General features: G+C 51.7%; 1 protein-coding gene across 4 annotated transcripts in view; it reads left to right on the top strand.

Moving 5' to 3' along the window:
• The window catches only part of LOC116946382 (arf-GAP with GTPase, ANK repeat and PH domain-containing protein 1-like), a 140914-nt gene extending 120479 nt beyond the window's left edge, over nt 1–20435 (top strand). For all 4 annotated transcript variants that reach the window (XM_032961357.2, XM_032961358.2, XM_032961354.2 and 1 more), the window contains 7 exons: nt 99–245; nt 3862–4023; nt 8018–8172; nt 8827–8917; nt 9511–9733; nt 16133–16388; nt 17330–20435. In XM_032961357.2, the coding sequence (XP_032817248.2) occupies nt 99–245; nt 3862–4023; nt 8018–8172; nt 8827–8917; nt 9511–9733; nt 16133–16388; nt 17330–17656 (1361 nt within the window). In that variant the 3' untranslated portion in view covers nt 17657–20435. The remainder of the gene's footprint in view (nt 1–98; nt 246–3861; nt 4024–8017; nt 8173–8826; nt 8918–9510; nt 9734–16132; nt 16389–17329) is intronic.
• Nucleotides 20436–22469: the final 2034 nt, after the last annotated feature.

Below are 22469 nucleotides of genomic sequence, written 5' to 3'. Positions count from 1 at the left end.
GGACATTGTAATTGTGTTCATCACTGTCGTCGTTATTGTGTATTTTCTGTTGTAGTTGCCCTAAAATGTTTTTTCCTATCCGTCGCCCATCCCCGCAGCGGGGGGCGTACATGCGGAGCGCTCCATCAGTGGCATCAACCTGGTGTCGTACAACATGCGGCCCGAGGGCCTCCACCAGCGCTCCTTCTCCGTGTCGAGTGCTGAGCAGTGGAACGAGGCCCCCGCCGGTGCCGTCTCCGCCAACGGTACGGGCACTGACGAGAGATTATTGCCGCTTATTTAATTTGGGAACGCGAGCTGGGACCTGCAATTGCCGGCGGGGAGCCCTTTTTTGTAACTCCTCTCACCGGGAAACCGAATGCATCCTCGAGTTTAGCTCTGCTGCGGAACGAGCCAGGGCTAGAGGCTTGGCCTTTTGACAGCCTATACTTGGACGTTGCTGGGTTTTTTTTTCCTGCAGACGTACGCATGCACGTTGCACTTCTTTCGCACCGTACATAGCCGGCTGTGCTAACCAGAGGTGCGGGATATATCCAAACCTCCGTTGGTCCAATTTAAAAATCAAGGCAAGTACTGCACTCTTCCGAGTGCAGTACTTGCCTTGAATATTGAATTCGACGTTGGCAGAACAGTCTCTCATGCCGAGCGTGCGATTTGTTCGACATAACAGTGGTAAAGGCGCACTGCACGTTGAGTGTCAGAGAGCAGGCGACAGGACTAGACTAAGGAATGCCCTTTTGCGTGCGTGCGTGCGTGCGTGGCCCTGAGCAAGGTCACTCTCCACTTGACTTCCTCGCCGCGTGTCCGGCTGGCCCCCCCCATGCACGGGTTGCCCCCGCGGCAGCTTTCATGTGCGGGATGTTTTGAATGGGCGCGAGCTCATCGCCGCTGACCCCCCGCGGTCGCCCCGTGCCTCGGCTTACGGAAACGGGAAGGAACTTGCACGTGTTGAGCCGGGTGGCCAGAGTGCCGCGGATCGTGCACGTTTGTGTGACCGCCGCGGCCCTTTGCTGCTGCTGCTGCTGCTGCAGGTGTCGGGATGCGGGGTTTCCTTCGCCCGCCCGTCTGCGCGCTCGACGCGTGGCTCCGTCACCGTGTGTTTTCGAGCGATGTTGAAATGGGCACTGTGTGCGCGTGCGCGTGCGCGTGCCTGTGTGTGCGCGTGTGTTAATCCTGCTCAAAGGTAATTCTGACATTTCACCTTTGGTCAAAAGCAAAGTGAGTAAACATTGATGGATAAAGTATCAAGATAAACGGGTCATAATGGCCATTGCCAGTGATGGCATCGGACATCACCACCACTTCTTGCACCAAATCCTGTAATTATTGCATAGTAGATGTGCAATCTCCAAGGTCTGCTCTTACAGCATCCCACCATTCTGCCTTTAGTGCTCTTCCCTTTGGTCTCTGAGCAATGCACGTGATGTACAACGAACCATCACAACCTCCTCTTCCCGATTCACCGGGAATAACGTGTAGCTGTTGTGTTTGCGGCAATTACCGGTACGCTCGCCCCGCGACGTCTAGTTTTTGAAGGAGGCGTCTGCAGGGCCTGCACCTGATTCTCCAGGTTGGGCTGTCCTAGCATGGCTCATCGTGTTAAGATGTCCACTCTCCAATGAGGCGCTAATTGACGAGAACCCGATGCTTCTCGCTGTTTTGGATCAGCAGCAGCACCCAGCTGCCAATTTGAACGGCCGCGTAATTTAAGGTGGAGGTGATGAGACCGCCCTGTTACGTGGCAGAACGGAGTGAAAACGCTTTATTCTGTTTTACTGCGCCCAGAGAGCTGCACTGGCAGTGATTGGAAGTGACGTTCATCTTGATTGAAGTATGAGAGCCCAGGGGGAGTTGTTGTGGGGACACTTGCGTAATAAAAGAAAATATTTTTTTTGGAAAAATTGAGTTTTTTGATAAACATAGCTTTAAAAAAAATGCATGCAATATTGTGTTACATTAAATTACCCAAAAGAGAAGCACAGAGATGAGAAAACCAATTGCGATTGACTATAATTATACCTTTTTTTAATATGATTAATATTTACGTGATAATGAAATTGCATAACCTTTACATCTTTTTCACTAATTAAATATCAGTTGTGCGGAGCACATGATTCAGTGTGTTCCGATAAGGGCTCTAGGAGTAATTAATATCAACTGTGGGCTGAATTGATTATTGCAGCAGTAATTAATGGTGGTCGGTGCTAAATCCAGGGCAGCAGCAATTAGTGGCTATTGATTTAATTAAAGCATTCCGGTTTACCAAGCGCCCATCAGTGCGTGGGTGGGCCCGAGCCTTTTTGAGGCTGCATAAATTGCTTGTTATTACGGCCTGGTCTTGTCACTGCAGCTCACTGCTTATTGAAGGCTGATAATTGAGCTTTGTTGGAGACAAACAATTGGCTCCTGAAGAAATTTATGAAAGCGTATTCCTCCAAACCGTTTAATCTTCTTTAACTGAAATTGTTTGCGTGAACGTTTGTTAAACGCCGAGCGATAAAGTAAGGAGATAGATTTTGCCGTGGAGGGCATTTGCCGAGACGAGCAGAGATTGTGTCCATCTCGTGTGCCTCGTCACACCGTGGACCCTGAGGCTCTGTTCCTGCTTTGTGCGTTTTCTTTCACGGCATAACTTGTGCCAGTTGCTTGCTCGTGAGCGAAAGTCGAGGCTAAATAGCAGAGCTTTGCTTTTATTCTCCTCACGGCACGGGTCCGTTTCATGAAACACACCCAATGCATAATTCCCTCCCAAAACAAACAAACCAATTCTCGTTTATTAAAATCCCCACTTCTGATATTCAAACACTTTGTTCCAACTCTTTTGTGGACATCAGTAGGTCATGCATTTCCAGAACGCTCGATGGCATTTTGCGATTACGGAGCATGAAAGGCTTGACACGAGAATTGTTTCCATGCCCCATCGGCCGTAATTACAAGGCAAGGTGGGGGTGGAGGGAGGAGAGGTGGGTGGCTGCCGATGAGAAGGAGCTTGAGTTACACAGCGATTTTGACACAGCCCGACATCATTGCGGGCGCCCCGTGGTTAGCGCAACAATGAGGCAAAGAAACCAAGAAGGCCCGTTACGCGCGATTGTCACGCGCGGGATCCTCCCAGCGACGGATCGGCGACATTTGTCTCATCACCAGCATCTGACGGCTGTGAACAGGCGCATGCCCCCCACGCCTGTGCCCAGTGCACAACGTGCAGGTCTAAGCCGCGCTCGGACTAAAATAGCGGCGCTCTTTGGACTCCGGCAAAGCAAGATCGATGATCGCCTCTCCCTCTCTATTCCCTAACGAGCAGGTGTACGCCCTCCGCGAGCCGCACACGCCAAAGGCGGTTAAGCAAGAGGAGGAGTGTTTCTGGAATTTGAAAAACCGTACCCAATTAAACGAGTTAAAATATTTTCGCTTCGCTCACTTTTGCCGGGAGCTGGAGACGTCGTGTTATTGTAATATAGTCTGGGCTGTCTCTTGGCGAAAGCCGCTATTGCGTCTGAGCGTTGTAAATCAAGTGCGGTGCCGTGTTCGTGCAATATTTAGAAGGTGCACGTGACCGTAGAGATGGCATGTAACTTCATTTGTGCTGAATTCGATTTTGCTCTGACTTGGACATTGCCATTGGGAAACTGATCGTTTAATCTTCTCTTTGTGTTTTACATCACATTGAAACATGCAGTGTGCTACGACTTCTCTGGTTTTTATTTTCCGCGTTTGAATAACAGCTTTTGTTAGTGATTGCCGTCTAAAATCTCCCGCTTTCTTTGGATAACGCCCCCCTCTCCTTCGCTCTCTCGTCTGCTCCCTTCCCCCCCCCCACCACCACCCGCCGCTCTTCCCTGCGCACACCGCGTTCCACAGCGAACGGGGTGAGCGACGCGCCCTGCTCCAGCCCCAGCATATCGAGCACCACCAGCCCCAAGCTGGAGCCGCCCGCGTCCCCGCACAGCAACCGCAAGAAGCACCGGAGGAAAAAGAGCACGGCGAACCCACGCGCCGACGGCCCGGCCAACAGCGCCGAAGGTAGGAGGTGCACAATGGCGCGCGCCTCCTACCAACGGAACCGGTCGGCATCTCCCTGCTCACGCAGGCGCTCGGCGGCGGGCCAATCTCCATTGATGGTCCTGAGCCAGTGTTTGGGTATTCCATGTTCCTGTGTTCGGGGACCGGGTCGCGCTGCAAAATAACCACTGTTGACTGTCTACAAAGTGGTGCCTGCGTTTTTGTAACCCTGGAATGATGGAGAATGATGGCGGTGGTGGTGGTGGTGATGATGGGCTTATGGAACCCCCGTCCCAAATGAGATTGGTACGATAGACCCACTGGTCAATTATTATACCTCTCCGCCGTCATCATTAACACTGCCTTAATACCCAAACGTATGGAAAGCTACATACATGCATCCAGGCAGAGGGAGGAAAGGCAGAACACTGTGACTGGAGGTTGGAGACGCATTTTACAATGCGGCGTCTCGATCGCGCTGGGAGGATCGGAGAGCGATCGGTGCGTGAACAATTTACCGTGAGCAGGCGTTACGCAACACCGTTGCCCTTCCGAAGGTGCGCGAGAGCGATGAGCGGCGCTCCGAGTCGCTTGCGATTCGCTAAAAAAAAAACACGAAGGGCAACGCGATTTGTTTTGTTCCTCCTTTTTTTCCAGACAGTTCGAGGCTCTGGCATGTCCTGATTCCCCATGCCACGCTGCACTTGGTGCCCCGTTTATTCATGGACACGGCTGTGCATCCCTAACGAGCACACACGAACGATGACGTGTGCGTAACATGTATGCACGCGTGGACCGGTTGAATTCTAGGTGTGGGTGAAAAACGAACATCGATCATCATTCCTACAGCTGAACGCTCGTCGACTTCCATTTTCTGGCAAATAACGATCGGATCGCTCGGTGTAAACGATGGAGAGGGGCTGCGGGTAGTGACGACCCCGCGCAGTTGGCAATTTATGCGTTTGCAATCTTGCGCATTGGAGCCATGAGAGTGCACGAGACGTTCAGCGCGGTGCAGGAGGCGAGGTGTTTTTTTTGTTGTTTGCCGAGCAATCATTAGAGCTCTCCCAAGAAACTGGACCCAGGGAAAAATAAAGTGTCCTGTTTGCCGTGGGCGACGATGTGGATCCTGCTGATGGAGCTGCTATCTGCGCCCTGTTTACCCAGGGAAGGTGCCTCCCCTGACAGCATTGCCCCTTTATTCTTGCTTTTGCAAAACTCGCAAGTTAATGTTTGTTTGTTTTAATCAGCCTAAAGGTTAAACAATTGATAAGTTTAATCTCAATGAGGGGCTCTCTCCTGAGAGACAGCCGGCTGCCGCTGCCGAGAGCGGAGGCCTCTCCAGCTTCTGCCACCAGCCACCACCGCCGCGTGTTCACGCACCAACTCGTTCCCAGTCCCAAGCGCCGCGCCGCGCCGCGGCCACCACGTGCGGCGGTGACAGCACCGGTGCCGAGCTCCCGGCTTCCCGGAAGGGTGATCAGCGGGCAGCATCTGCTGCGTGGTGATGCGTGTCGGTGTCCCATCGCACGCTCCCTCCTTCCCCGCGCCCACTGCCGCAGCAGCCACCGCTCATTGTTCATCTCCAGTCATCCCGGCCGCGCGTCGCTCGTCAACTGAAGCCAGCCCCGCCGCTCCCGGCCGCTACTTGCGCTCCGCCAATCGAGGCCCGTTTTAGAGAGAGCACCGTACTCTCCTCAACTCTCCGAAATCGACGAGCGGCTGTGAGCCCGCGAGCAGTGCGACGGCGTGAAGCAGGGCTGGGCCACTGCTGCGGGTGTCTTGTTCGATACCCACAATGCCAGAGTTGGAGATACCCACAGGGTATCGAAGTACCAGCATCGTAATTCTGAAAGTTCAGTTGATATGATAGTGACGTCAGCAGCACAACATTGCTTTTTCTGGGATGATGTCCTGGATTGCCTATGTCACGAGGTATTTCTCAATGCATTTGAATTGGTCTAATGCCAGATTTTTGCCTGTATGTGGGTACTAACTTGGTATTTGGCAATGGCGATGAGTTGTTACTTCTTAATCAATTCCTATGAATGGTTCCAAAGTTTCAATGTAAATAAGTATGATGGCTGTGTTGTGATTGCCTGCCAGAATAGCTCGTGTTGATGACCAGAGGCGCAGCGCCCTGCGAGCAACTAATCAAACTTTCTCTGTGAGAAATCAACCCTGGCGGTGTTTTGCATTGGGTGGAGAAACACGTTCCTCTTCCGTGCTGAATCTAAAAGAATGTAAAGAGAAAATACGATTTTAGAAATGTAAATGCGCGCCTCTCCTTCCCAGGGATGGTATCACGTTTTACAAATAGTCATAGCAGAGGGGGGTGGGGGGTGGGGGGTGGGGGGTGGGGGGGGGTGGGCTTGGCTACACCACGCAGCAGGGCACAGAGCAGCAATGTTCCGGCGGGCACTGCTGCACAAGGCTCACTTTTGTTCTGCCGCCACCATTCCGCTGTTTTCTCGTTTCGCCGCCGCCTTGTGTTTGGAGAGGAAACAGAATGGGGGGAAGCGGTGGCCCGGTGCGGTCGGGACCGTGCGATTTTGGTTGTTGATGCAGGTTATTAATTCGGGAGGTTGAGGAGGATCGAGGGAAGGGAGCGGCGGTACAAGCGAGTGGCCAACGCGAGCCGGTGTCCCCCGAACCGCACGCTACGGGCCGCGCGTCGCAGGGAAAGTGGGACGCCGACGACGCCGACGATGCCGCCGCGGTGTTGTGCGCCCGGGCCGTCAGGCCAGGATGTGTGCGCGAGCAGCGTGCGGGGGCTGGCCCGAGAGTGTTGACACAGACGCGGGGGGACTCGGCACCGCGCTTTTCATCTCGTGGGAAGGAAGCGAGGAAGGAAACGGCGTGTGTGAGCGCGGCGGGGGCGGAGGGATTCACGCGGGGGAGCCCCGATCTCTCGCCGCCGGACCCCCCCCCCCGGCTAAACCTGACCCGGATCCTCGGCAGAAAAACAAATTTAGTGCCTGCATTGCAGTTTTTATGTTGTTGTTGTTGTTGTTGTTATTTCTGAAGGGACAGATTCGAGGTGTTTACAGAATTGAGAGTATCTTACATGATTAAAAATGACAATGTAAGAAAATGGTTTCAAGCGAAAGCAACTTGATTAAACAAAGTCAGGGAAAGAAGGCCACAGTGGTTCAGAGACGTTATGAGAATGAGTAGGATCGCGTACTTCGCCATTTGACGCAAAAGTGGAAGGGAACCAGGCAGGAGCAGATGAAGGCAAAAAAAAGCAGGCGGAGAGGTGCAATGGTAATAAAATACCTCGAGGATAAAGCTTTGGGATTACATGAAGCAGTGGTACCGGTCAAAGAAGGAGAACGATTGTGGAAATTTGTTCGGCCCCGTCCTCGCGAACGAGCTGACGGAGAGACAGATGATGACACATTGGCGATCAATTTGCTGTGGTGAGACCGCTCCCCCACTGCAGGGCTATGGAGTCTCCACCACCACCTCAGGACCTCAAATGGAAACGAGCAAAAGCCAATGCTCCAAAGAGCATGGGGACAATTTCACTGAACGTTACATGTATTGTTTTTTGCGTGTGTGTATATAATGGTTGTGTTGTTCTCCCATCAGTGTTTTCATAGCAACGATCATGGTGATAGTGGTGGCTTTTGCAAAACCTTGGCATCACACCGCTTCTGCGTTTAGATTATTTGGCTGCTAGAAATTTCCACTTGATCAGCCACTTCGTTGAACTATCATTTGTGGCCAGGTCGCTTCTGAAAAAGCTCATAGCTCAGTGGGCTTTATTTGGTAAAAGAAAAAAATAGTTGGGTTTAAATATATTTATTTTTATTGATTTGCTTCCCTTCCCTATACTTTGCAGTCCTATCTTTATTTTGTATTGTTTTTTTACTGTGAAAAAATCTGCGAAAAAATAGCTTCATGGCTCATCGGATTTCTCCAGGATAAATACAAATTTGGATCCCGTGGATCCTGCACCTCTGTGCCCCCCCCCCTTCCCCCGTTCCCCACATCCTGCTTCGCTCGGCAGATAACGACGAGCCGTTTGAGTTCCTCATCGTGTCACTCACGGGCCAAAGTTGGCACTTCGAGGCCTCTTGTGCTGAGGAGCGCGAGTCTTGGGTGCAGGCCGTGGAGAGCCAGATCTTTGCCAGCCTGCAGTCCTGCCACAGCTCCAAGAACAAGGTGACCCTTCCCAACCCTCGTGATGCCCCCCAAAACGTGCATCCGTTGCCCTGCGCGGGTCACCTCTGTTGTTTGTTTCAGGGAATACGTCGTGATGTAATTGTCTGTATTTACGCAGGAGTCTCAAGATGCGTTTTCAAAAGCATCCTGCTTTGAATATTAGGCCAAGTCCTTTGAGTGCGGGAGTAATCGCGAGTGGCTGAAGTAAACACACATACCAGGGGTAACACTCAAATATCTGCGTGTCGGTGAATCCCACCATACTCGGGAGTTCTCAAAACTCCCTCGCACACATTTGTCCAAACCAATCATGAAGCGGCACAGGTGTTGATGTTCACATTGTGTCAGTGCACTATTTATAATAATAGCTATCGTGAAGTGTGTATTATATTATCGGAATTAGGCATTTAATGTTTTTTGTACACGGTTCATTAATGATGCAGCAAGCGTGAGCAGCAGGAACATGAGGCTTCTGAATAAATTTTGCAAGGCAAATAATTATTAATGCAGCACTGCCGGCGTCACGAGTCCGCATCTAGCGTATCAAGTCTGCGGCTGTCACTGGAGTACAAGGAGACCTGTCTTAAGTGAAGCCCTCGTAACTGTGCGAGGATCGTTAAGGGAGTGTTTGTGTGCGTTGTCCGTACTCCGTAGACACGGACGGGCAGCCACAGCGACGCCGTCACCATCCAGTCCATCAGGAACATCCGAGGGAATGCCTTCTGTGTCGACTGCGATGCTCCCAGTGAGTTAATTGTGCAGTTTGGCCTTTTAGCCGGTTGATCTCTTGTACAACGGGGTTGTTGTATGTGTGTGTGTTGAAGTTATTTCGCACTATACGTAGCCAACCATGCTCATACCCTGGACCTGATTCGTTGTTCCATCAGCAGTTGGTGGAAAATTGGGCACATTTTGCAGAAAAGCCATTTGCAACAGTACATGAATTAAGCCCCGTGTCTCTCTTTCAAAGGGGATCTGGGTAGATTTCCAAGGAATTAATAATCACTTACTTTTATATGCTTTGGGCTATATATTTTACGGCAATTAATGCCATTGTTGGAGAAACTGACGATGACTGTGGCACATTGTAATCTCCTCTTGGGAACGTCATGGCAGGGTCGTCGGCTTCCAACGATACAGCAGGTGATGATCCACGGTGACCCCATACATGTTGACCCATCGAAGGGTGCGCTGACCCCTAGGCTCGGCCACGCTTCCGTTAACACCACCGCCCCGATGTGAACAGCCGGCGGAATCGCTCTCCTCACACTGTTCTCACCCCGCGATCACCGTTCCTCCCCCGTCTGGTCCTTGCATCCATCTGTCCGCCGTACGCAGGCCCAGACTGGGCGAGCCTGAACCTGGGCGCCCTCATGTGCATCGAGTGCTCGGGGATTCACCGCAACCTGGGCACGCACCTGTCGCGCGTGCGCTCGCTCGACCTGGACGACTGGCCGCTGGAGCTCGCTGCCGTCATGCTGGCCATCGGCAACGCCACGGCCAATGGCGTGTGGGAGGCCGACACACAGGGCCTCGGCAAGCCGCAGCCAGACTCGCCCAGGTGAGCGGGCAAGAGACGCAAGTCTCCCTGGGAGGATGCGCAATTATTGTGCGTGTAATTATGTGCCAGTTTAGCTTTCAGTATTGTCACAACCTGTCGGTCGTGAGGAAATGTCCGCTTGTTTCCAGAGGTAGAAGGTTAAGCCGTGCGCACGAGGAGATCGTGAGGAGAGACAGAAGAGCAGCTAACGGGGTCCTGTGCTGCCCAAAGATCAAACTGCTGCTCGATGCTCGCCATCACCCAAAGCTCTGAGACACCTACAGAAGTATTGGGCGGTGACAGCGATGTTTTTGAGCTTCCCATTGGGTAGAGGGCAGGGTGTCGAGCCCATGTATGACATCATCCCTGCTGCTGATTGGTTTACTGCAGGGGCTACACCTTTGTTGTCTTTATGCCATCCTTTGAAAATTGTCTCTTGAGTGCCAGGGCTTTAGATCTAAGCACTCTGAGTGAAATGAATAAATTGAGAGATCCTATTAGAGAAAATAATTATGGCATATACTGCCCATGAAATCAAAAGAAAGAGTTAAGAATTACTGTTGCCATTTGTTGCTAGCTTAGTAGGCTGAATATGCAGCTTTCAGACGATTCTCAAATTCCCTGCCCGTAATTAGTGCGGATAATCGAGGTTGGGCTGCGGTCAGTGTTTCATCCTGACAACAAATGCCTCCAGTGGGAGAGCCGTCTTAATGTGCTTTGTCCAATTAATTTTGTTTTCAGTCGCTCTACACAGCCTACCTGCTCGCACCGTACCCATGTTAAGTGGGGGCCCTGTTTGAATTTAGTTTGGTGGCGAAATAGATACGTTGCGTTTATTACTGGCCACATTAATGGATACGTGATTGCGGTACTTGCGTATTTAATGGCCCACAAGATGTTTTTTTTCCTTGGCCTATAAAGGCTGCCGGTGGCCTGACATTGATTGAATGGTCCCCAGGGCATCTCCATCAGGCTAATGAGAGACACTCCGACATCTGATTATTACGGCTCTGAGTCGTGTGCCGGTAATGATCCCATCGCTTCCTTCTCCACGATCCTCCTCTCACTCAATCCGCACGCCCCCTGTCTGCTTAACCTCTCGTTATAAATTACAGTGTGGTTGGCTTCGTACTGTGCAAAAGAGGTTCAACACACACACACACACGTCATGGAATTTTGCCAAAAGCTTCACAAATTTTTTTGCAGCCGAATTAGATCGCCGAGCTTAGGAAGCATCCGATTTCGCGTGACGCCGCACTTTGCCCCAAATTGTTCATCCCGTGCCAGTGCCTGAGCTGAAATGGCTCGTCCCTTTTTTGGACCGTGATATTATTTTCTTGCCTTCCTCTTTTTTAACATCATCACGCGTTTTTTTGGTGGCACGCATCTGTGGAAATGTCCACGGTTTTGTGCGCTGATGAATTACTCCTGCCTCCTGTATCGCAATTAATTCCACGTTATTCATTGCCGCGAAGCGCGCGCCCGTCACGAATCGTTTTTTTTTTCCTCGGCGCCCGTTTTGCTGTTTTGTTTCCAAAAGGCGCAGGTTAAACTGGAATAATCATGCCGATTTAGCATTAACGATTTAAAGAAAAGGAATTGTAGAGCACACATCACTACATTCAATTAAATTGGAGACGGGTAAAAGTAATTGAATGCAAGCGGATGATCACACCCTGTGGCCCCGTTTGCTAGCCGGGCATGGGCGGAGAGACGAGCGGACGGCACGCGTGGGAATGCACAGAGCAGGGAAATGCTGCCGAGGGTGACCGTGCTCTCCCAGCCAAAGCGAGATTGCCTCACATGTAATTTACATAACATGCGTCTAATTTGCTTTATTGCTGCAATTACACTAAGCCGCTGCCCGTAATAATCACCCGCGAGCGCCGCAAGCCCTTTTGCCTAATAGGCACGGGGACAACGCTGCGTCCGAGAGCATGAGCTTCGGCCGCCGATGCAGTTTCGCCGTGTGTTCTTGCGGTCTCCAATGTCACTGGGTGACCGGCTGTATGCCCCACACAACCACCCCCCAACCCCCCCTCTCTCTTACTGACAAGAGGCTGTATCGAAATGCACTGCAGCAACGATCTTTTGTTTGATGACGGTTCCAAAATTGCGCCCAGGATCAGCACCGGATTAACTCTGGTGGCACTTTCGGCACATGCCACATGTGACAGGTTCACTCTGTTCCTCTCGGCCGTCAGTAGCTCCCCTGATTCTCTAGCACGTTGGGCAAGCTCTACCCAGAAGAGCACAGGGCGGGTTTTCAGTCGGGGGCCCGCATTGCTTGCATGGAAAATGGGTACGTGGAAGTCACTGTAGAGGCAACTGCTGCATTGGCTCTCAGAGCCCATGCGGGCCGCTTAAAGGCCGGCAGCCAGGGGCATCCAACAGCTCTGCATTGGGCACCAGTGGTTTGCGCATCACATTGTGGAATTGTAATAGGAGGTAAATTTGGAGATTAACTTTGCGCAATCTGTTCATGCCATGGTTGGCAGATGCTGCCTTTCCTCTCATACAAGGTACAGGATTTCCCCGACAGGTCCCGCCAAAGGGCACGCAGCTTACGGATGTTGTGATACTATGCGTGGCTTCTTGCGTCGACTGTGCACCAAACGGTCACGCTCGTTTCATTTTGCAATTTGACAAAGAGGGATCTCTCATTTTCCCGGCAGAGATCAGAGGGAAATCGCACATGAACGGTCACGGTAATCAATCACCTTTAGATTTACTGCGATGATTGGATATTCTTGTTCGCTGTCAAAGCAAAATGTCTGTTCGTGGGATTTTTACGTGAATGGCAACGGAGGAAGCCCTCTCCCCGTCGTCTTGCGTGGGTTTAACGCGCGAGCAAGCGCGCGCGTCTCTCCGCCGTCCGGACACCCCCCGCAGCTGTTGGCGCTGCCGGATGCTGCTGCGCGGGTGCATGAACGCGCGCATGTTTATGCTTGTGTTTGCGCGCGTGTGCATGTCTCGCCTCAATGCTAATCTCTGCTCACCGAGTTCATTTCCTGAGACCATTGTCTCACTCGCCCCTTTGTGATGGGAACTCTGCCGCAATTACAGCTGCTGCCCCCTCAAGGCCCCCTCCGTCTCCTCTTCCTCCACCGCGGCTCCCGAGAGCACAGTCACCCCCCTTCGCAAACTCGCCGGCCCCACAGGCTCTGCCTCCCGAGCAGAAGTTTGCGATCGAATTGTGGAGGCCATTATAACAAAAAATTGCAGCTGAAGGAACGGGATGGGGTGTGGAGAGCGCGCTGAATAGTGTGGTTTGTCGCAGGCTTTGAAGTCTCCTCCGCGATCGGTGTGGATTCTGCGCGGCGCTGTCTCACACTTTCATGTGTCGTGCATGGGAGCGAGAGATTGATGGCATGGAGGTGATTGCTACAGTGACATTGGCTTTTTAAAATGATTATTATTATTGTTTCCCAGCGTTTTGGCAGTGCACGCCTCTTTTCCAGTGACTTAAAGTCCGGATTTATGGCTCACACGAAGGCTGTAGATGATGTGACGCACCTGCCAGACCACTGGCTAATGTCTCATTGTAGAGTAATGAGGAAGTATGGCAAGTAGGCCTTTGACCTATTTGTTTCATATGCAAGTGTTTTTTTTTAATGCCACTGTGGTTTGCTCCCATGCATAAAAAATACTCGACAAATTAAAGTAAAAAAAAAATCTAAACCAGAAGTCCTCATTAAAAGCGTCTTGAGGCTCGCTGAGGCTTTGCTTTGTAAACAAAGAAACTATACATTATAAATGTGAACCACTACACGTGGCACTGTTCGAAATGCATCACCTGAGTCAATTTACACGGTTATCAGTTGTAAGGCACCTCATAATCCCCGATTCGGTGCCTGGCATTATCGTGAGTTCACGGCCCCTTAGTTAATCCACTCCTGGGTGAAGGCCTCCCCACATTGTGCTGGTCATGTGGATTGTTTGACCATACTTCACCATGCTGGTCAGTGCGGGTTGGTGAAGGGGAGACTCCATCGTAACTGATGCAGATGTTTATGGCTATGGCAATTTATTTCAAGTTGCCGAATTCATATGGCAGCGAGTCAACTAAACTATTTATAACTATTTAAACTATTTATTTTTTTACCAGGTAAGACCCACTGAGCTATTTAGCTTTCCTTAGAAGCGACCTGGCCACATGATAGTTCTATGAAGTGGCTTATGTGGAAATGTACAGAAGCCAAATACTCTAAAAGCAAGTTTATAAATGTGGAGGGACGAACTGGAGGACCCGGAGAAAAATACAAATATGCAGGCGTCAAGGTTGGGATCGAACCCATAACCTCTGTATCCCAGGCGAGGTAGTTAACATCTCGCCACCGTGGTGCTCCTAACCACCGCACCACCACTCCATCCCACATGTGACTCATCGTTAGTGACATCACATTACATGGGACAGCTTCAACTCATTCCGCATATTTTGTTTGTGGAGCACAAAGATAATAAGCCAGTCTGCTCGTAACGCGGCAAGCCCGGCAGGGTTGTGTAGTGGTAAGACTGGTGCCCCACAGAAAGAATCACCTGGGTTCGAAGCCTGACTCAGGTGCCTTTCAGTGTGGCGTTTGTACAGTCTACCCCTGTTCAGCATGGATTTCCTCCAGCTTCTCCAGGTCCGTCCCCGTTCAGCAAAAAAACATTCAATGAGTGTACAAACAAGTCGGCATTGACCATACATCCCGAATGCAGTACCGTCCCGAGATACACTTAATATTCAGTGTAGCCCTTCCTGGGTGAATAAGTAATTATCATTCTCATTATATTATCACTACCCCCATTGGATCGTGCGAACGTCGTCCGTGCTGGCACACGTAGTGCCTCGCGCCGGGGCAGCAGGAGAGCGTCTGGCCGCGCGGTGTTGCACGCCGGACTCTTAGCAACGGCTGGCGAGAGGGAAGGCATGCGCTGCTGCTGCGGCTGCGGCAGCCGGCGGCCGGCTCGCTTGGCCAGCGCCGGGCCGGCCCGGAGGGGGCCTCGTCCCCTCCTTTCTCTCGCTCCCCCGCGGAGAGGAAATTTGGACTGTTTTTGTATTGACCACACAAAGACAATGGCCGCGTTCCGTCTCGGGAGGGGAAAAAGAGGCACAGGAAATTTGCTCCTTACTCGATGTGGCCTCTTCTGTGCGGAGTTTGCGTTGAGGTGTGTGCGGTGGTGCCGCGCGGGAAGGGGGGGTGGGGGGCAGGGTGGGGGGTGCCCCATCGCCGCGTGCAGCTCGGCCATCTGGGCACCTAATGCACCGAGGTGTCAATTGACTTCTGTAATTAAATAAGGCTGTTAGCGAGCCCTCCATTTGCTGCCCCACCACCCGCTGCTGAAATGTTTGTGTAATGTTGTGTGGAAGCGTTCTTTGTCACGAGCGCGTTCTCATCATAAACGTGCGCTGCTTTAAATATTCGGATCATTGTTATTATGACTACGCTGAAACAACAATTACATCGGATTGATATTTAACCCACCCTACATATTTGAGTGATACGTTTGTATGTATGTTGAACCTCTTTCGCACCGTACGTAGCCAACTGTGATAATAATCGGAGGTGCATTGCCCTAAGACTTTTAAAGCCTTAAATTAAGCGGATGCGAACGCGTTGTTGGTTATTGTCATTTTGCATAAAGAGCCGGTGGTTCTTCAGCGAGTAAAACGGCACGGACATCGAACGCAGACGTTAATGGCCCACAAAGAGTTTTGGAGTAAAAGTGCCCGATGGGGGGAGGGCTCTTCGGGTGCGAGGGTTTGCGCCGTGCGTTTGAGATTGACAGCGTGTCATGGCCCCAGTCTCCGGGGAGCCCTCACCTCCCCGCTGCGGAGCGCGCCGTGTCGTGACCTGTCAATCATCCCTCTTCTTCTCTCCGCCGGGGGTGTTTGCTGCACTCTCGCCGTGTTTTGTAATCCCAGCTGAATGAGGTCAAAGATCTCTGCACCGAGTTTCCCCCTCCTCATTCAGTTTTCGATAAAAACAAGACAAAAAAACTAATTGACCTGGAGTGACACCCGCACACAATCAAATTTGTCACAACTAATATATCAATAGATTTTTTTTTTTTTACGGAAATGCCGATCTTTAACGATTTGTTTTTTTTTTTAATCTGTCATTGCGGAACGTGTGTTTGAGAGAGGTGTGAAGCCCTTTTTTTAAAAAAAAAAAAAATCTGCGATGCTTTCGCGTTCACTCCGTGCTTTCGGTGGATGCTTGACGATTCACGGACTCGCCCGCACGGCACATCGGAGAATCGGCACGAGCGAGAGCACCGGCAGAGAGCTGCCATTTGCATCCCGGAAAGTGGTGTCACTCGTTACCTCTTTGGGGGATGACCCTTTGTGCACGGCCACCAACGGAATATCCTCACGCGAGTCTCGACCGCCCGCCCGCCCGCCCGCCCGCCCGCCCTCGCTCGTGCCACCAGGGAGGAGAAGGAGCGCTGGATCCGTGCCAAGTACGAGAGCCGCGCGTTCCTGGGGGCGGCGCCGGCCTGCGAGGTGCCGCTGGGCCAGCAGCTGCTGCGCGCCGTCGTGGAGGACGACCTGCGCGCCGCCGTGCTGCTGCTGGCCCACGGCTCGCGCGACGACGTCAACGACACGTACGGCGACGGCGACGGACGCTCGGCGCTGCACCTCGCCTGCGCCATGGCCAACGTCGTGCTGGCGCAGCTGCTCATCTGGGTGCGTGCGTGGGCTCGCTCACCCCCCACCCCACCCCCCACCACCACCACCCTCGTCACCGTCACGAGAGATTCCCGCTCGGTGATGCTTTTGTGCAGTTGGGGGGTGGGCGGATATGGACCGCGACTTCATTTTCTCACACCGCCCATGGGTCACGTAAGGCCCGGACCGATTTTTACGTGGCCCACAAAACAATGTTTGTCCATCGCCGAAAACAAACATTTCAGCGACTGGGTATCGCTGCGAGAGGCCGGTTTGGTAAGAGTTTCCCAGCTGAGCTTTTCAACGCTGGTCCAGGGCTTCGCCCTGCTGGGCTCGGTTGACAAATCTGCCTTGGCAGTCCACCGCCCTTGTCCGTCATTCTCATGTGGCATCAATTTATCATAGATGTCATAACCCAACTGCAGCTCACTGTATATTTTTAAATTTGTCATTTTATTTGAAAGTGCCTTTAATGGCCAGCGTAAAAAAGAACAAATGTTAAACTTTTAACAACCAGTTACTTTTCAATGGCAAACATCTCAAGACAAGACTCTTGAAAAGTTAGTCTCGAGGCTGAGTGTAGAATCGGATGAACAAACCAATATTATTGGTATGCAAATTGCATCGTATTCACAGTTGTCCAAAAATATATCAATAAACCATCTAAATTGTCCAATGTCTAAACTAATAATTACATAGATATATCCCCTATTTCTTCAACGAGGCCAAACAGAACCTCTCGTTTATCTGCGACCGTGTGTGACAAAAGCCGCTGAGCTCGTCCGACGTACCAACTAATTAGTGCGTTTGGCTACGTACGGTGCGAAAGAAGTCCCAGCATACACAATAGGTGACCGCTAACCAGCAATTGCCCCACCAGCGTGGCAAAAAGCTACACGGGTGGGATCAATGCGTTTGTTTGCGTCTCACGACCGCCGCCGCCGCCCTGTGCCCCCCAGTACGGCGTGGAGGTGAGTGCCCGGGACGCGCACGGCTACACGGCGCTCGTGGCGGCTCGCCGCGCCGGCAGCCAGGAGTGCGCCGAGCTGCTCCTGCAGTACGGCTGCCCCGACGATGCCGGCACCGGCAACGCCTCGGCGCCCACCCCCAACCCCACGCGGCGCAACCCCAACATCAACAACAGCAACTCCAGCGGCGGCGGCGGCGGCGGCAACAACAATAACAATGGCGCCGCCGTCGGCGCCGCCGCCGCCGCCGTGGGCATAAGCAGCAGCAGCAGCTTCACCGGCAGGAGTGACATGAAGACCTCGGCGAGCATGATTTGAGCGGCGGACAAGCGAGCGCGAGCGGGCTCGCCGAGTGCGTGGGTCACGTGTGCTCGGGCTCTAGCCCTGCGCTCGTCCCGCCTGCCTGGTTATAGTCGCGCGTCGGCGGCATTGTCCGCGGTCGGTCAGGGAGCTGTCGCACGCGACCGCTAACAAGGCGGTCTGCTCGCTGTGCGAATCCGTCCTGCGTAGGGCATTGCATGCACAAGCGCTTTGCTTGTACGGCTACTCCACCTCTCCCATCTCACGAGCATGCTTGACAAGGAACAACTCTCTGCTTTGCTTCTTAAGTAATCTCCGTATAAAGTTCACGTGTTCTTGCGAAAGTGGGCACAGAGGCTCTTTTCTTGAGCCGTGCGTTTTTTTAAAATGTTTCTGTTTAGTTGGTGTTGTCGGTAGAATGCATGTGGTCGTGCGGACGTTCTGGAAGGCTTGTGTGTGCGTGCGTGTGTCTGACCTTTGCCCCCAACCCCCCCCCGTGAGGATCTTGCTGGACGCCGGGCTGAGAGGCCCCCGCATAGAGAGCGGGACAAAGCCCCACTGAGTTTTGTGGTCCCCCTTCGGTCACTGCCGTTGAGTTTTAAAGGAGATGCTGCAACCACTGCAAAAAGTGCTGAATTAAACGTACGCTTAGGCACGTCACGTAACGACCCTGACGACAAACTTGTGAATTTTGATTTAAAGCTTTCGTGACTGCAGGGATTCATATTTTATTGTTTCCCTTCTACGTGACTTGACCGAAAGAACCAAGAATATGAAACTTGTGAATGTTCCAGTGCACATCCAGTTCCAGGCTTGCATCTGTAAATACACCCTCATGTCGGTCACAGCTACATTGCAGAGGCAAATTAGCTTTTACTAAAGGAAGTGAACAAACGTGATAACCCCTCCAGCACTCCTGTTGAAGAACTTTATAGATAACTCCACTTCATTGCTGGTATTTTCTGGTAGCTTCGCAATTGTAGTGACTACAAACGGCAACAAAGTGTTGAGAATAATGAGAGCATTCAGGTGTCTGCACAGTTGGCAGATGATGGGATGTACACGGCGTTTCGAACAAACAGTACCAGCGGCACGGAATGTATTTCAATAGATTTCACCGGCTGTTCTCTACAAGTTGCAGGTGTTTTGGCTTTCCCTACAGTGTTATTGTAGTGACTGCCTGTGCTGTGTATGGCTTGCATATTACCGTTCGAAAGTAACCACCTTTCATTCAACTAAACGCTACCGAGAAGGGCAGACTTTGAATACTCATTCTGGCTTGCTGCGAATAAATCCAGTACTTCACTGCGTAAGTGTTTAAACGACTTTCAGGACCACTTTGATCGCCATCGCACTATAACGCCGCCTGCAATTGTAGTATTTAAAAGTAGCTGCCACTGTAATGTGCATAGCCTGGTTATTTGAGCAAGTGAAAACTTACGTAGATTGCCTGCATAGCGTCTGCATATCAGTCAGGAATTGAGATGCTTTTTTGTTTCTTTGCTGCAGCACGACCACACGAAGGCAGTAGTTTGAAGTACTTGCGGTTACATTTTCATCTTTTCTTGCTCATTGGAACCAGCGTTACACTGAGAATTGAATTCCAAGTAGTGACCACCAACTCTCTCCCTCTGAATTCCCCTTGTATCCGTCGGACCCCCCTTCTGCTTTGGACCGTTCCTTCTTCACACTCTTGGCCCCCCGCCCGCACACCTTGCACAGGTGAATTCTTGGGTCGTCTGCAACTCGGCATAATGGGTCCTTTCATTAGGCAGGGGTGTGAAACCTGCGCGCCCCGCGTGGTTCTGGGCGAGAAGACAGGAAAAGAGGCACCTCGGATTACGATCTCTGCGTGTCTTTGTTTGTGAGAGTCGTATGTGTGGCGGGTGCAGCACCGTACCGTGTGCTGCTTCACACGGGCGGTTTAATTTATTTACCCGAATCGCATTTGTACCATAGCGCGGGCCAGTGTATATTTTGTAAATGCTGCAACGTACAGCACAATATTTATAAGGTGTAAATAATTTTTATGCTCGTGCTGCAGGCGTGTATTTATTGTGATACCCCCCCCCCCCACGCAGGACCCCACCTACTCCCCTCCCATAGTGCCGTCGGCACCTAAAGGTCCACAGTTCCCGCTCCCCCAACCTCTGGGCAGACAAGTCCACTAGGAGACCAGGGGAAGGGGGTCTTGGACCACCACATCATTCGGAAACCCAGGCCACCACGAGGCCAGGGAACAGGGACACTGGTCAGCCAGGTGGCTGGGGCCAGTGAGGCCAGAGAGGCCAGAGGGCCCTGAGTGTTGGCAACCGGTATGGCTAAAATTCAGGGCTGAGACCCAGGGTCAGAGTGGTTGAGTGACCTGGGTCAGGGGCTGGCTTGGGTGGCCCAGGGTCCAGGGGACTGGGGTGTTCGGGATCCAGGGACACCAGTGAGTGAGTTGAGTGAGAGTGGGTGTGTCCCGGAGGTTGTTACACTGCGCGTGCAGGAGTTGCGAATTTATGTCCGTTGTATTTTTTACTCTCAATCTATACTCTGCGTTTAAACGTTTACCGTACAGCATATATGAGGCAGGGCTATTGTTGCTTAATTTCTTGTAGAAATGCATTGGAAGTCAGTATTATGTACTTTACACGCTCAAATAACATCAGGCGACTCATACCATGTAATGTATTATTTTAAAAATTAAAGAAACAATATATTGTTTTGTTTTTTTATTGTGAGAATATAAAAATGGAAATAAATTTTAAAAAGACGTAAAATAAAAACAATACGAAAAGTGTTGAAATGAGAATGTTGTGTCTGTGCGAATTCTCTGTTCCTTGGAGTAACATCGCAGGTTAAACTCAAGCAAATATTTAACTTAACCGTACAGAGGATTATTAAACGTATCGTTTCTTTCATGATGCTGCGTTGGCAGTGGTGCACAAGCACAACTGCAACGAATCCATAGTCAATTTGGTTGCTATCCAAACATAATATTTTATATAAACTATGTTAATAACAATATCCTTTTAGCACATTAGTGTGTAGTGAGTCCAACTGAGTCTCAGACGTTGTCTTGGGAGCAACACTATTTATTCAATAAATCAACATAACATAACACAACCTACATTTGGGTGTCGAATGCTCATCTAGTTACGCTACGGCAGAACTAGACACGGTCCCGTTATCCCGGCCCGAACCACAAGCTGGGTCCCGGACCACAAGCTGGGTCCCGGACCGTGTGGCTAGAGGCTTCTTTTACCCGACGTGGATCTTCATCACCAGCAACACGAAGAACCCCGAGGCCCTCATGGGGTCCCCGTTATATCGGCCCGGGCTGGGGCTGGCTCCGCTCTTCGCCCCGCCAACCTCCAAGATCTCTCCAGCTCTTTCCCGAAGGCTCCGTCGAAAGATCTTTTAGACCACGTGACCGCCCAGCGGCCCCCGTTCACCGGTGGTCCCCCTCCAATATCATCCGGTCACGTGTCGGCAGGTCAACCAGCGTGTCATGCCCCAACGTAACCCTGGCTGGCTGACTCTCTCGCTCCTCACCGGGAGCCCGCACCGCACGCTGTACGTGGTGCTTCTGCGCTAACCAGCGCTCACCCAAGCCCCGCTAGGGCCGGTGGTACTACGCCCAGTAAGCAGGCTACACGTAATGCCAACATTATCCGCCATGGCTTCGTAAGCCCGACACCACACAGTGACAATCACAGTCACGACAAATGTATTGTTTTGGCTTGCTATCATGCATGTAAATAGTACCTTTAGCTAAAGCTATTTTTATTGCAGGGGTAAAAATGTATTAAGTGCAGAATGCCCGATTAAGGTTTGCTCACTGCTTCAGTGGCATTCCGTCTATGCAGGCTGGGTGAGATGTCCATATACTCCTTTACCACACCAATACACTGGCCTCAGAGGTGCGTACGTGGCTAGAGGGAAACCTCGAGTCTAAAACATTCAGCCTGTGATGTTTGGCCAGTAGCATGCGTGTATACATGTGTGTGGAGCAGTGGTACAGTGGTTAGTCTACAACACTGGGAACCTGGCTACCTGAGTTCGATTCCTAGAAACGAAACAGTAGCGAGTGCTATCGAAACTGGTGCTAGGTCAACTCGGTCATAAATTGCTACCGGGTGCGGTCTATCAACAGCAGCACTGGGGACGCACGTGGCGGGGCGTGAATTTCGCCACACCCACCCCCGGGGTTGTTCGCCATTCCAGCCTTCGTTATGTGCTCTCTAAAAGCACGTGCCCCGTACAGGTTGTGTGTCCATGCGGGTTTCATCCGTGTATTCTGCACTCGGCTGATAACTGTGCTACAAAGCCCGGTCCTGCTATGCAGGTGCGGCCTTGGGAGGGCCCGGTCACCTCTCAATGGAGCTGGTTCTGCACAAAGAACGTGTAGCCTCGGGCACAGTTGGGATTTACAGGCTGCAGGCGCCAACGGCTCGTTAGCTGCCTTAATTGGCCCTTGGAAGCCCTTTCCACCTTTTGGCATGAGCGTTGTTGTGTGGCATGGCGCGTGTGTGTGCACGGCGTGTGCGTGTGTTATGTTGTGTATATGTGCGCTGTGCCAACAAGGTGTGTGGTGTTGTGCTACGTGGTGTGTGCATGATGTGTCCTGTGATATGACGGGGAGCCTTCAACACTTATCGTGGCCTTCGTGTGCACCTAGTCTGGCACACATGCTGTGGTGATGACGACAGTGTCACTTGCTGTGTGGCGTGATGTGTAGCATGAGTGTCACATGGGGATGTGTCAAACACACCCTGTTGGGGAGCACTAGCAAAGTGGTTGGTGCGCAGCTCTACAAACCCGGCGACCCGAGTTCGATTTCCGC

The sequence above is a fragment of the Petromyzon marinus genome, chromosome 2 (genome assembly GCF_048934315.1).
Source record: "Petromyzon marinus isolate PM22_M1 ecotype Great Lakes invasive population chromosome 2, UKy_Petmar_22M1.pri1.0, whole genome shotgun sequence".
In the NCBI taxonomy this organism is placed as follows: Eukaryota; Metazoa; Chordata; class Hyperoartia; order Petromyzontiformes; family Petromyzontidae; genus Petromyzon; species Petromyzon marinus.
The sequence above is the reverse complement of the archived record's forward strand: the minus strand, read 5'-3'. Positions and strand labels throughout refer to the sequence as shown.